The following is a 15729-nucleotide window of genomic DNA, read 5'->3' as shown; positions in this document are numbered from 1 at the left end:
ATTTGTTTACAGGTAGCACTGTTTACAAACTTGAAAATACATCTCCATCCATTCCTGTTCTTCGCAGTTAAAAAAAATGGTTTTCCTCCATTGTGGCTGATGAGGTTTGAAATTAACTTTTGGCTTTTTTTTTAAGCTCCTTGTCTTTCTCTCTGCATCACTGATGACTTCAACACAGGTCTGAGCTTGTCAATTAACTACTGCCACAGAACCAACAAAGGAAGCTCTACCACACAAAGGATTGTTTTTAGGTAGGTCCTACACAAAAATAGTAATAATTGAGATAGAGGATATTGTAATGAAAGAGCTAGAAACCCGATGTACACAACTGCCCTCTATAGGCTGGAGTCAGCACTGTTGCACTGTATTTCATACAAGCTGTACTGGTTAACAGCCAATGCAGATTCTCTTTCAGCTCAGTTAGAAGAAATGGGTTCTTTTGAAGAAGCAGGATCTTGTTTCTAATCCCACTGTCTCCATAAAATTTGGAGTGACCATGGCACACAGCATGGTTATAACCACTAAGTCTTAGATGGCAGTAGATTTATGACAACAATTCATACATTTTGTGGGGACAGAAAGGTGACTGTTTATATAAAGACGCACACCGCAGACCAGGGATCAGTGAGTGGCTGGCGCTCTGCTGATTAATCACTGTCTAGGTAAAAAGAACAGAGTTACAGTTTGCAATTATAGTTTTTATGGGTAAGTTTTTGTTTAATGCAATCTTTAGTGCTCAGTTACTCTATTATTGCTCTATAAACAATCAGGGTGATCCTAGGAATAATAAATGAAGTTCCTGATGTTTCATATTCAGCCTGAAAACAACTAAAGCGCTTCCATCTTGCTAATAAAATTCTTTATTTTTTTAAAATGGTCTAAGTAGCCAGGGAGTTGGCTCTCTGTGCCACTTGAGGAAAACCAGCTTATATCAGCAGGACTGAATCTAGCGCATATTTTCTGCAAACTGATCTGCAGAGTGAATGCTTGAAGAAAGACTTATTTATTTGTCTTTTCAAACTTCTGACCTTTCAGATGTCTCTTTGTGGCCAAAAAATGTCAATGTGGGGTAATCGTGCTGGGAAATGTCATCCTGCCTACCTAACATTCCTTCTGCGCCTTCAGTTGGCATTTTATTCTTCTTCATTTCACATCCTCGATTGTTGTGTAGCGTAACTGCATGCTGTTAAAAATGGCTGCTGTGTTTCACTGCCCCAGAGAGGGGCGCATTTCAATACTGCAAGAAAGGATTCTTATATATAGGGCAAAAACTCTGATCTCCAGTTGACATCGGCAGGTCCTAGTGAAATCAATGGAAAGTCCAGACATTTGAGAGCAGACATTTGATCCTTCTGTCCAGATTCTGATCTGGTCATACCCTGATATAATACAACTCCACTAACCACAGAAGGCAAAAGATCCCATTTACACATGTGAGATCAGAACAGAGCCTATAGGCTCACTGGGCCAAATTCATAGGTGACGTGTAAGAGGGTGTTTTATGTGACCTGCTGGTGTGTGGTTGAAGATCTAAGGGAGTCTGAACTGGTGTAACTTTCACATGGAATGGCCTGTAAGAAGAGTTACACCAGCTGAGACTCACCTCTGAATAGCAATTTCCCCATTTGCAAAACTGGGTTAATAATAACTCCCAATCTAACATGGGTGTTAGGAGGGTTACTTAATTGTAGGCTCCGGTTCTCCACTGCCTTAGAGCTTGTATAATCATTGACACGCCTGCATAGCGTCAAATGCAGGCAGATCAGAATTTCCCACCCACTTCCAGCATGAGCAGCATTTTACACCCATTTTGCACAATGATTACACCAGATATAAGGCCATGAAGAATCAACCTCTAGGTCTTATAATGCTCTTTGAATACATTAAGCACTGTAGAAACGCCAGGTATTATAATTACTACAAAAAGCTAATTTGGCCAACATTAGGGGAGTGCAGCATGGGTGAACTACTAACCCGTGCCCATATCCTATTACAACGACTAGCGAATCAATTTGCAGCGCTGGGAGACCTTGGGTGGATTCTAATTACTCACGTTCCAGGTGAAAGGTTAGGGCTTGCTACAAACAGATGTCTTCATCCTTCTGGAGGAGCCTACCCCGTATCAGGTACTGGGGCTGTTAAGTGTGAACTTCACCCAGGAGAAAATGAAATCTGATGAAAGACCCTCGCTCCGCCACAGTCAACTCACTTCAGTCAGATCCATGTTTAATCTGGTCGGAGTGGTGCTTTGCTGGTGGGTCATTCCACCATTGAAGTTGAATGCTCACTTCTTGCCTCCCCAAACCAGTTAGATTTTAGAACTACAAACAAGGGGAAGCCCTTGGAAATCCACACCGATCCCTGATGCACATGTTCTAATGCAGCCTAAAGACAGACGCCCTCGCATCTGGCCCTTTCCTTCTGTTCTGCTATTTGAGCTGTTCTGCTGGTATTCATTTCCCCCAGCCCATGCACAAAAGGCCAAATGTAGCTTGGAGTAAGCAGAAGAATCTCCCATGAAAGTGTCTGGACCACATTCAGCAGTGATGGAAATCATAGTGCCAAGACTGAATGTGAAACAGATGTATGTTATCTTAAGGATATCTTGCATGGATTTGATAGTCACCGGGTGTGCAAGACACACCAAAGGAGCTAACAGGGGCCTATCACTAACCAAATGTGTACAAGAAAAGCAGAAGTGCATGCCTCGCACCATCCCAAACACTGGTGGGACCAAACCCAGCGCTGATATAAGTGGAAAGGGGCTTGCGCTGAAAGCAGTAGGAGTTGCACAGAGTCCCCACATAACGCTACGCCGTACTGAGCAGTACCTAGTAAGTTACACCCATTTTGTTCACACACTGACTGCCAATCCATAGAAGTTAATGCCACTTTCACATTAACTTATACCTGATTCTCTGCTACCTTGCACCCTGCGGAATAGCCTTTCGCACCCATGCAGCCAATGTCAAGCGGGGGTAAGAATACTCCTATTTTGGAATGGTAGCATTTGTGCAGTCATTGACTTCTGTGCAAAGTGCGTGTCCAATGCTACCATTCTGATATAGTAGCACTTTTAGCCCCTATTTTGTATTTGCTCTGCACAAGTGTAAGTGACTCCACAAAGTGGAAGGCAACAGATAATGAGACAAGACAAGCACTTTATAACACCATCGAATGTTGAGTTAATCAATACTGTTGATCCCATTTACTGAAACGTCAAGCCCAGCACATATTCTGCTGCCATGATCCATGTCACCACTGGATGGGACTCTGTCACCAACTAAATCAGGAGATTACTGCACCGTTTAATTTAAACCCCACTTTATACATCTCCAGCCCTCAGCTGGAAGTGTGGGAGGAGGAGTTATTTTATCAAGCATCACAGAACAGGTACCAGTTTAAATGGTATTCACCCGTTCTCTGATTCAATTCAGCAATCTCCAGCTCTTAAATTTCACAGCAAGTATAAACATGTTGCCCTGTTCATTTTCCCGAAGAGAGTCTGACCCCTCGTTCAGATCACTCACACCCGCAAAAATCTGGAGTAACTCCACGAAAGTTACCTGGGATTTGCATCAGTGTAACAGAACTGGGGCTGACTCTTAGCACCTGCAGGGCTGAAGAAGAGGGTTTGCTAGACAGTATTTAGGAGAAACAGTATCTACCACCTCCCAGTTGTTGCCCATATAGATTGCAACTGGAAAAGGGTGGGCTATTTAAAAGAAACAAAAAATTATAGCCACAAAATTAATTATTTGTATTCCTTTTTCTCCTCCTCCAGGCAGCTCTGCAGGCTGCCCCTCGAGTGCTATCAGGTATCACTGTCAACATCAGCCCTTGCAGCTTTGATTAAGTCATTACAAGCCTTTCTTGTTATTCTACGTCCATTCAGAAGCAAAAAGAAACACATATAGGTGCACAGCAAAGTCCAGAAGTGCAGACGTGATGGGACAAGCTTGTCTGTCAGAAAACTCCAGCTGTTTGGGACACACACAGTGCCTCTGAGTTAGCTTGCATTAGACCACTGAGTGCACGCTTGATTTTCTGTTTATAGTGAAGTAGGGAGTATGAGGGGAGGAGTAAATTTATTTGATTATGCAAAAGAGCATTACCATGCTCAGCAAGCACACAATAAAATCTTCCCAGTGCAGGGATCAGCCCAGCCCTATGGCCCTGAGTGTGGAGTCTGACTTCTCCCCCACCTTCCAGCTTGGTCAGCCTCCTAGACACCCCCAGGGCCTGGGCAAAGGGAAGGGGACGCTGGAGTTATTGCCTTGCTCATCACGAACCAGGTAGTGTTCCCACAGCCTGCCCTGTGATCCAGACCAAAACTTTAGGTCCAGACACACCTGAGCTTTTGCTTTGGAAACTGGGGATTGACACCTAGAGTTGGATTTTGCAGCTCAGGCCCAGATATCATTCAAGCTGGAAGGTGGGGGGGAAGTCAGACTCCACACTCAGGGCCATAGGGCTGGGCTGATCCAGCTGAGCTACAGCTCACTTCATCAGATGCATACCGTGGAAACTGCAGCAGACTTTATATATACACAGAGAATATGAAACAATACCTCCTCCCACCCCACTGTCCTGCTGGTAATAGCTTATCTAAAGTAATCATCAGGTTAGGCCATTTCCAGCACAAATCCAGGTTTTCTCACCCTCCACCCCCCCACACAAATTCACTCTCCTGCTGGTGATAGCCCATCCAAAGTGACAACTCTTTACACAATGTGCATGATAATGAAGTTAGGCCATTTCCTGCACAAATCCAGGTTCTCTCACTCCCTCACGCCCCTAACCTGTTGCTAACAGGCCTAACCTGTTGCTCACTTTAGATAAGCTATTACCAGCAGGACAGTGGGGTGGGAGGAGGTATTGTTTCATATTCTCTGTGTATATATAAAGTCTGCTGCAGTTTCCACGGTATGCATCTGATGAAGTGAGCTGTAGCTCACGAAAGCTCATGCTCAAATAAATTGGTTAGTCTCTAAGGTGCCACAAGTACTCCTTTTCTTATTGTAAGGAGAGTGGTCACTTTAGATAAGCTATTACGAGCAGGAAAGTGGGGTGGGAGGAGGTATTTTTTCATGCTTTGTGTGTATAAAAAGATCTTCTACACTTTCCACAGTATGCATCCGATGAAGTGAGCTGTAGCTCACGAAAGCTTATGCTCAAATAAATTGGTTAGTCTCTAAGGTGCCACAAGTACTCCTTTTTTTTTATTTGCATGCTGTGCTGATTATATGGATTTTTGCCCTCTCTTAGGAGAGTCACCACAGATAAAGTGAGGAGTTAGTGGCTGTGAGAGGGCATCCCATGAAACCCCACTATTGTCTTTGTCTTTCTAACTCCCCTCTCAGACCCACTACAGAAGCATTTAATATTTTAAATCCCTGATGCTGAGCTGTTCACAGAATGCTAATGAAAGATGTTAAGAGGGAAGTGGGTCCAGTGCATGTCTCTTCACTGATGGAATTAGTAATGTCCGTTTTCACCAGGAGTCCAGCTTCATTAATATGAATAAAATAACAATAATACTCTGCACTCCAGTAATGCTTTTAACCCACAGATCTCAAAGCACCTTACGATAGCCTGCATGCATCATTGCCCCCGCTTTGCAGATGGGGAAACCAAGGCACAGAGAAGTGAGTGACTTGCCCTGAGAGTTGCTAGCTGATTTGGAATAAGGATCCTGGTCACCTGACTTCAAACCCTGTGCTCTAATCACTGGAGATGCTTTCTTTCCTTCCTTCCTAAGGAATGCTGCAAATTTCTGTGTACACCAGTGCCCTTCCAATTGGCACAAAGGGCGACTCCCAAAATCCCTGGGAGGGAGAAGGGTTAAATAAGGGAATTTCATTCCTTTCTTGTAATATTTTCTAGTGGGGGGGAGCCATGTTGTACAACCAGGAGTTTTTTCACTGGCGCTAGGCACTTGCACTTATCAATGGGACCTTTCAGGACTCACTCTCCCTGACTGAGACATCATTTCCTGTCCAACACACTAACCCCATTGATAACTTCAGCTTGATGGGAACTTTTCAAACCCACCAGGAAAGGCCAGGAGACCCAGAAGAATATATACATGAAAACAGAACTGGAGCTTGAAAGAAAGAACGAAAGAAAGAAAAAAAGAAAAAGAACTGTTTTGGCCATGACCCTTACTCTAATACAAATACACACAGAAAGCTGCACATCAGTGAACAAGCATAACATCAGCCACAGAGAACCAACTGCACTTGGGATGTATTGTCTATGGCTTTGGTACTGACCAGTCTACGCACTTCAACCCAGTCAATGGGTGTGGCGAGGGGTGGGAATGCAAAAGGAAACATAGGAAAGATGATGAATGTTCCCTTTTCTACCTTCATTCCGTTTCATTTCATCCGTATCACAAACTAGGAATTTGGGTCATGGGACTTGCTACGTAAAGGTCAAGCTTCTGGTTGAAAAACTAAAGCACTATAAAAGCGACAAAGAGTCCTGTGGCTCCTTATAGACTAACAGGCGTATTGGAGCATGAGTTTTCGTGGGTGAATTCTACTCTGAAACAGGACTCTTTGCCGCTTTTATAGACCCAGACAAACACGGCTACCCCTCTGAAGCCTAAAGCACTGTAGCCTGCTTTTCTCAAACGTGACTAATGATTTGGGATACCCAACTACAGACACTTCAGAGGGAACTGATTCTGAAAATCAGGCCTCTTTAAGGGATCTCACGTTGGCCACCCAAAATTTGAGGAATCTGTTTCTTGCAGGTTCAGCATGATAAACAGGTTGATATCATCGATCGTGACACGGCTTTGAAGTTTGCGGCTGGCTGTGCACATCCATGACGCTAGCTAGAAGGGACTTTATTAGTATTCTAATACACACAGGCCCAAACCACAAGCTTTAGAAATAGATCAACATTTTCCCAACATTCAGGAGTGCTTGGATACAAGTTTGGAGCTATGAGCTTTCTACAAGTGTGACGGTGCTAATAAGTGATGGTCACATAAACACCACCCTATACCAGAAACCTACTGACCGCCGTGGCTACCTACATGCCTCGAGTTTACATCCAGACCACACCACACGATCCATTGTCTACAGCCAAGCTCTACAATACAACCGCATTTGCTCCAACGCCTCAGACATAGACAAACACGTACAAGATCTCTATCAAGCATTCTTACAACTACAATACCCACCTGCTGAAGTGAAGAAACAGACTGACGGAGCCAGAAAAGTACCCAGAAGTTACCTACTACTACCAACAAAGAAAATAACAGAACGCCACTAGCTGTCACCTTCAGCCCCCAACTAAAACCTCTCCAACGCATCATCAAGGATCGACAACCTATCCTGAAGGATGACCCATCACTCTCACAGATCTTGAGAGACAGGCCAGTCCTTGCTTATAGACAGCCCCCCAACCTGAAGCAAATACTCACCAGCAACCACACACCACATAACAAAAACACTAACCCAGGAACCTATCCTTGCAACAAAGCCCATTGCCAACTGTGTCCACATATCTATTCAGGGGACACCATCATAGGGCCTAATCACATCAGCCACACTATCAGAGGCTCGTTCACCTGCGCATCTACCAATGTGATATGTGCCAGCAATGCCCCTCTGCCATGTGCATTGGCCAAACTGGACAGTCTCTACGTAAAAGAATAAATGGACACAAAATCAGACATCAAGAATTATAACATTCAAACACCAGTCGGAGAACACTTCAGTCTCTCTGGTCACTCGATTACAGACCTAAAAGTGGCAATTCTTCAACAAAAAAACATCAAAAACAGATTCCAACGAGAGACTGCTGAATTGGAATTAATTTGCAAACTGGATACAATTAACTTAGGCTTGAATAAAGACTGGGAGTGGATGTGTCATTACACAAAGTAAAGCTATTTCCCCTTGTTTATTCCCCTCCCCCCCCCCACTGTTCCTCAGACGTTCTTGTCAACTGCTGGAAATGGCCCACCTTGATTATCACTACAAAAGGTCCCGTTCACCCCGCCCCGGCTCTCCTGCTGGTAATAGCTGACCTTACCTGATCACTCTCCTTACAGTGTGTATGGTAACACCCATTGTTTCATGTTCTCTGTGTGTATATAAATCTCTCCACTGTATTTTCCACTGAATGCATCTGATGAAGTGAGCTGTAGCTCACAAAAGCTTATGCTCAAATAAATTGGTTAGTCTCTAAGGTGCCACAAGTCCTCCTTTTCTTAGAGCAACCAGTGCACTTCAGAGTGATCTTATAACCCCAGCCAATTATGTTCTAGCTGTCTAGAAAGATAGCAGTGGGTCTGGATTATTGCTAATTAGGATACCAAGCAGGAGCTCTCTAACTAGTCTTCCAACAGCCTAGGAACAGCATAGCAAATAATTTAATCACTGGAGCCAATGCTGAATTTTGTAATTTGGGAAAACATACAAGTAACTGGAAAGCAAAGTTCATTTTCACACCAACACGGGCTGCTGCTGGAGAGATAATGATGCAATGGCAGAGTACATCAAAATGCAGAGACATGAATACAGTGAGGAAGCATGTTCTAGTGTTTAAAGCAGAGGACTGGGGCCTGGTCTACATTGCAAAGTTAGGTCGACCTATCTACATTACTCAGGGCTGTGAAAAATGTCATGCCCTCTGAAATGTAGTTAGGCTGACCTAAGCCTTGACGTAGACACCTCAGCGGAAGAAAACAGGTCAATGGAAAAATTCTTCATCTCTCAGAGTGCTGAATTTGCCACAGTGATGGAAGAACCCTTCTGTCACTGTAGTAAGCGTCTACCCTACAGCAGCAGAGTTGCAGCTGTGCCGCAGTAGCATTTCTCCATACCGTGGAAGTCAGCACTCCTGGCTTTTGTGCCTATCTCCGGAAGGGGAGGATGGGTTAGTGGTTAGAACAGGGGACTGGGAGCCAGGACTCGCTTTCTATTCCCACCTCTACCATTGACTCATTGTGTGACCTCGAGCAAGCCACTTCTGAAAAACAGGTTTGAAGTTAGGCACCCAAAACTAGAAGCCATTCTTGACAAATCTGGGCCTTAACCTCTCAATGGCTCAATTAACCCTCCTATAAAACAGGCAGGATAATACTGGATTTACCTATCTCACATCCTGTGAAGAATCTGCAAAGTGCTTTGAGATCATTTGATGCAACAGGCTATATAAGTCTTATTTAATGTTATTATGACAGTGTGGAAATGTACAAACTGATACAAGTAATATTTCCAGTAAGTAAAATGAACGGTTACCTGCAGGTCAAAGAATTTGCTGTATCTCCGGTAGATGATCTGGGAAGTTGAGTCAGACCATGTTACATTTATGATATAAACCTGTTCGGGGGAAGAAAAAAAAAATGTCAACACAGTGCCTAAGGAGCCCTAAAGCATTGGCTACAGTTCAAAGGCAGAAAAGTCAGGACCCATGTGTGTGTCTATATAAGGAGATGATTTCCAATCTTTAATAAGTTTGACAGCCTAATACCACTTAGTCCCACGTGCACACTGGAAGAAACGCAGCACCAAACTCAAAGTTAGTCTAAATTAAAGCTGTAGTTCTGTCCTGAACTCACCCTGGGCTTTCATAGGCTTCTCGGGAGAATGCTCAGTAGAACATAGCATAGAGCACAGTCTTCCACCAATCCACGTTAGTAACTCCTATTGGCACTACTTTGCCTGGGTTTAAAGCTTTTTTAGAATATTGGCACACTCCTTCCATCCCCCTCTGCCCCAAATCTGTCGGGGCCCAGGGCACATGCTGGTGGTGGGAGTGAGAAGGGGCCAGGAGAGCAGCTACATTGCGCCCCATGCCCCCATTTGAGGCACATGAGGAGCCATGCTGGAGTCACCTGCCACACTGTCCTTGCACACCTTGGAGATGAAGGTTTGTGCAGAGAGAATAGTGCCAGCCTGGCTCCAGAGGCAGTCCTGTTCCCACAGAGCGGTGGAGGACAGCTATAACTATGGAGGGACTGGCACATTCCAGGGCTGCTGCTCTCCCCCAAAACCAGGGATCTGCAGACTACTCCCCATCTCCTGCACAGGCAACCCAAACTTTTCTCCCCGGAGAAGCATTTTCGTACCGCAGGACATTTTGATTAAAAAACTAAAACAATAGAAAATTAATATGGCATATATTAAATGGATTATAAACTGGCTAGCTACTAGGTCTCAAAATGTAAATATAAATGGGGAATCAGCATTCAGTGGGTCTGTTTCCAGTGAGGTCTCACATGGATCAGTTCTTGGTCCCCAGTTGTTTAACATTTTTATCAGTAACCTGGACGAAAATATTAAATCGTCACTGATGAAAAGGTCTGCAGATAACACACTCATAGCGGAGTGGTAAATAATGAAGAGGACAAGTCACTGTCACTGATTCAGAGCGATCTGGATCACTTGGTAAACTGGGCACCAGAAAACAATATGCATTTCAATACGGCTAAATGTAAATGTATACATCTTGGAACAAAGAATGCAGGCCGTATTTACACAATGGGGGACTTCACCCTGGTGGATAATCAGCTGAACATAAGCTCACAGGGTAACCCTGTGGCCAAAACAGCTAGTGCCATCCTGGGATGCATAAACAGGGGAATCTCAAGCAGGAATAGAGAGGTTGTTTTATCTCTAGTATTTGGCACTGGCGTGACTACTGCTGGAATCCTGTATCCAGTTCTGGTGCCCACAATTCAAGGATGTTGATAAATTGTAGAGAGTTCAGAGAAAAGCCACACGACTGATTAAAAGATTAGAAAATATGCCTTACAGTGATTGCGCTTCTTGAGTCTATTTAAACTTAACAAAACCATGGTTACAGGATGTCTTGGTTACAGTCTCTAACCACCTCCAATGAGGGGCAGTAGCTTCATCACCAGGAGTGTGGCTCCTGCCAATGTCCACACTGGCACTTTTTCATTGTTAAAACTTTTCTAGTTCGGGGGAGGGTGGGGGGCGTTTTTTCATACTCCTGAGCGAAGAATGTTTTGATGATGAAAGTGCCAGTGTAGACAAAGCCGAAGTATCTTTGTGGGGAACAAATATTTAATAATGGGTTCTTCAATCTATCAGAGAAAGGTCTAATAGCTGGAAATTGAAGCTAGACAAATTCAGACTGGAAATAAGGTGGCATTTTTGACAGTCAGGGTAATTAACCATTGAAACAATTTACCATGGGTCGTGGTCGACTCTCCATCACTGGCCATTTTAAAATCAAGATGGGACGTTTTTCTAAAAAAATCTACTCTAGGAATTATTTGGGGGAAGTTCTGTGCCCTTTGTTACAGAGGTGGTCAGACTAGATGACCACAGTGATCCCTTCTGAGCGTGCAATCTATGAAAAGAATCTCCACCAGACTCATTTTAGGGAATTGCAACTGTACAAACCCTGCAGGCTAGAGGACCCTATACAGCCCCAAATCAGCCTCATGTGATACAGTTCAACTCTATAGTACATTATACACTGGGAGATGGATTCACCACTGCCTTGTACCTGCAGATATCATTTACACCTGTAAAACAGCCAGATGGGAATGGTAGCGTTTTGCACCCAGTTCACACCAGTGAACGTGATGACACAAGATGCAAGACCCTGTGTAAGTCACCCCTGAGCAGGGGACCTCCCAGCATGGAATCTATGTTTACTGCCCTGGGCTACTTTCTACCATCGCCCCTCTAGTTTGGGGCGTGGCACCTATGGTCCAAGTTCCTGTTGTGCCTTGTCTCCTATCAGTGCCCTCTCGTGGGCACTGGGTGGCGTCCTGCTACTGTCCTCCCAGATTCCTCCAGCCGGGGCAGTCATCAGTTTGGTGGAGTTGAAACACCCACAAGGTTCCCGTGCTCTGGTCACCCGGGTTCCTCTCAGGCTGGGTGCTCCGAGGCCTCTTTCTCTGTCTCCTTTGCCAGGAAGACACTGCTTGGTTTCTGGTGGCTGCCTCAGTCAGCAGGCTAGTGCTCCTTCCCTCAGGCAAGGCGAGAGCTAGCTCCTCCCTCTTTGCTGGTCAGCCTCAACTGAGTCAGGCTCCCTCCTTTTCTCTCCTCCCCAAGCCTGGCATTAGCTGCAGATATAACAGGGCAGGGCTAGCTGGGCCCAAAAGCCCTCCTTAACCCCGTTCCTCTGGTTCACCACAACATGGTTAAAAAAAATGATTTCCTAACTTGTCACGTCCTTGCCTCCAGCCACACAAATGTAGAAAAAAAATGAGCCCCAGTGTAACGGAATGCACGGTGTGGCCCACTACTGTGTCTTTAAAGTAAATGTCAGACTTCATCTACCAACACAAGATAAGGATCTGGTAGAGGAAATGGAAGGAGCAGGACTGCATCTCCTCCTGTCTCACAGCCCAAATGCTTAACAGCAGGAACTCTTGCTTTTTCAGTCTGTGCAAGTGTGAAGTTCTGTATCTCCAGAGATCATGGCTGGATAAGCATTGGTCCCTGCCCCTGGCTACATCAGGCTGCCTTGCAAAGGTCTGTGGTTAGATAATTGCCTTTATGCTTTTTAAAAGATAAGGGGTACTGCGTTCAGCTCCCTGGAGAGGCCTCAGAGAAAAGGCTGAACAAACGATCATAGTGGGATTTTTTTTCACCCCTTTCTTCTTCCCTGATGGGAGGGGGAGCGGTCCGATGTCTTCTTAACCAAGGATCCCCATCCGTTATTACCATGTTCAACTCCCATATGAGGTTGGACACGGTACCAAGTGAAAAAGGCTGATGGCAGATCCTGACAAGGCGGTGCAGTGTCTCTCCCCTATAGGGGAAAGATGGTCCACTGATAAGGCACTAGTCTAAGACCCAGGAGATCTGTCACAAGTTTTCTGAGTGCAAATGACTCAGCCTCTGTATCCCTCAGCTCCCCCTCTCTACAATAGGAATAATAGCACAGCTCTGCCTCATGGGGATTGTTGGGAGACTAAATACACTAAGGAGTATGAGGGACTCAGACATTACAGTAATGAGGGCCATCCAAGGACCTTAGATAGACAGACAAACCACCAGAGCATGGGTATCGTGAGGAGAGTATTTGCCAGGTTTAAAGCCAAAGCTGCACAAAAACAAATTTTTCCCCAAGATTCTTGTGCAAAAATGTTTGTCACTTCATTCCAGGGCACTTCGCAACCCAGAAATTTAGTTTTCCATCAAGTTTCTACAAAAAGGCCACTTTTGGAAAACGTTCAATGGGAATGGCTACAAACAGAAAACACACAAGGTTCAGAACTGTACTTGGTGGGTACAAACTGATTTGTATGCAAAATAAATTCTTAATTGGGGTTCTCAAAAAGTGGCTAATAAGCATAAAATAGGCCTAGTCAAATACGAAAAACCCACTACATGAGATTTCCTAACTCTCTTCTTGCAAGTTTGTACCTTTTTCAAAAGTTGGAAACAACATAGAAATACCATAAATCTCAAGGTTTTTTAAATATTTTTTCATTTTCCTGAGACCTCTACGTAGAACTCACAATAAACGTGGGTTTTAGTTTTACTTGTTATTTGTTTCACAAATCTATTCTATCAAGTTCTATTCTGCTTTGGTCTTCAAGCTGCCCTGATCACAGTGATATCTGAGCGCCTCTGAGCAAAGCACTGAGTGAGTGACTAACATTATCAAATGTAGTTTATCGTCTCTCTCATCCCCTCTCTAGGGAGAGAAATTTTGCGTGCAGTGGAACGTTTTGTTAAGGTTACGTTTATTCGTTTGTTTTTAAATACGTCCACCCCTACTCTGGATTTATGTAAGAGAAGGCAGATCAGGGAAGTGCACCTTGCACAGGGTAAATTTGTGGTAAATCCTGGGGAGTTCATTCCACAGTCTGGGACCCGCCCCGAGAAAGCGCGGTCTCCTGCCCAGACAAGCTTCACCCTTGTGGTACAAAGTTCCATTGTCCCTGAGGAGAGGAGTTGTTGGCCACCGTCCTTATCTCGAAGGTTTAGGCTCTTTTAGATATCCTGGGCCCAGACCATGGAGCATCTTGAAGAGAAGGACTGAGACCCTAGATTTAACTGGATATTCTATGAGAAGACAGTAGAAAACAGAGGACATGTTTGATGTGTTCATAGTAGCCCATGCTACTTGGGAGATACACTGCTGCGATGGTGCCTAGGGACACCAATTGAGATCAGGGCTCCATCCTGCTAGCTGCTGTATAGGCATAGTCCCTGCCCTGAAAAGCTTGTATGTTGAAATCCCAGTCCCAGTGGGAGGAAAGGTTCCGTGAAGCCAGGATTTCATTAATAGTCTTTAAAATGGAAATTAAATCTTTTGAATTTCAAAGTCTCGGGAAGTCTAGCAGGCTTGTTTTGTTTTATTCTATTGCATTGGTAGATCCTAGCAGGTGGGTAAGAAAAGCACCTTAAATAATCATGGAGGCTTCCAATTAGCTAGAACTACACTGGATCTAATTCTGCTGTCTGTGACAGACAGGTGTAAATCTGGAATGACTACTGATGTTTTGCTTGTCTGCGTAAATTAAATTTTTCTTGGGAAACCACCGTTTAAAACAATGGGGAAAAGATGTTTGCTGGAACTCAGTAAAACCTCAGACTTTAAAAGACCATTCTAGAGGTTTCAAAAGCCTCAAATATCACTTTCTCCCTCCCACAGGAATCTCAGCTTGCCATTTATCCAGTCCTAGCAGCCTTGGCTTTACCGACAACCTTTGCACGAAAGGCAGGCTCTTCTCCCATTACTTATTCCCCAGCTCATCTCATAATTTTCTGCTAAGGTCATTAAAATTGGATGCTGTGAAAATGATTAATGATATCCCAGAGGAAAATGACTTCAGGTGAAGAAGAAGACAGAGCTCCTTTGGAGCCTGAGTCCATGCAAATGCAATTGCAATAGACACACAATAGGATGGCACATGGCAATAGTGGAAGTGCCTGACAAATATGGAGAACTGTCCCCCATTCAAATGTTCTGAAGGCAGGCAGGGCAGGAATCAGACCGAGCTGCTGTGTAGAAATTTGAGAGCCAGCACTTGTGCATCTCGCACCATCTCTCTGATATTTCACTATCCAGCCAGCTCACAAGAACGGAGCAGGAGAGAGAAACTGCAAACAGGCCCGCAGCTTTGCTATTGTAAGGCTACATAGCAGAGAAGTTTGGAATTTCTGAAACACTTCAGTCCGCAGTGTGGGAAGCAAACAGATTTTTCAGGGTTGGGAAGCCCGTATACAGTTTTTAAAATGGTGACTAAAATTTTGAACCAGTCAGTTTGGATGTTCCTTAAGCCTTTAGCACAGATGTAGAATATGCCTTTTGCATCTACATGTACACTGCATGCAACAAAACCTTTGTGTTAGAAGCATAGGGTTAGAAGGGACCACAAGGGTCATTTTTTTATTTACTACCCAAAAAAAGTTACATTACACACACAAAAAATCTGTTAAAAAGACCTTTATTGAGGTTGCCAAGTCAAGCACTCATAAGATAGGAAATAACAGAATTAATTTTCCTTGTGCAACCTTACTTACAGGCGACCAGCTTGGCTTAACGGTGAAATCCTAGCGGATCTTAAACATAAAAAAGAAGCTTACAAGAAGTGGAAGGTTGGACATATGACCAGGGAAGAGTATAAAAATATTGCTCAGGCATGTAGGAATGAAATCAGGAGGGCCAAATCACACCTGGAGCTGCCGCTAGCGAGAGATGTCAAGAGACAAGAAGGGTTTCTTCAGGTATGTTGGCAACAAGAAGAAAGCCAAGGAAAGTGTGGGC

General features: G+C 44.2%; 1 protein-coding gene across 2 annotated transcripts in view; it reads right to left on the bottom strand.

Annotated features, from left to right (window-relative positions):
• The window catches only part of SH3PXD2A (SH3 and PX domains 2A), a 376104-nt gene that overhangs the window by 303022 nt on the left and 57353 nt on the right, over window positions 1-15729 (bottom strand). For both annotated transcript variants that reach the window (XM_077823232.1, XM_077823234.1), the window contains exon 2: window positions 9264-9344. In XM_077823232.1, coding sequence (XP_077679358.1) covers window positions 9264-9344 — 81 coding nt within the window. The remainder of the gene's footprint in view (window positions 1-9263; window positions 9345-15729) is intronic.

This window comes from Eretmochelys imbricata, chromosome 7 (genome assembly GCF_965152235.1).
Source record: "Eretmochelys imbricata isolate rEreImb1 chromosome 7, rEreImb1.hap1, whole genome shotgun sequence".
Taxonomy (NCBI): Eukaryota; Metazoa; Chordata; order Testudines; family Cheloniidae; genus Eretmochelys; species Eretmochelys imbricata.
Note: the sequence above shows the minus strand (reverse complement) of the source record. Positions and strands in the feature narration are given on the sequence as shown.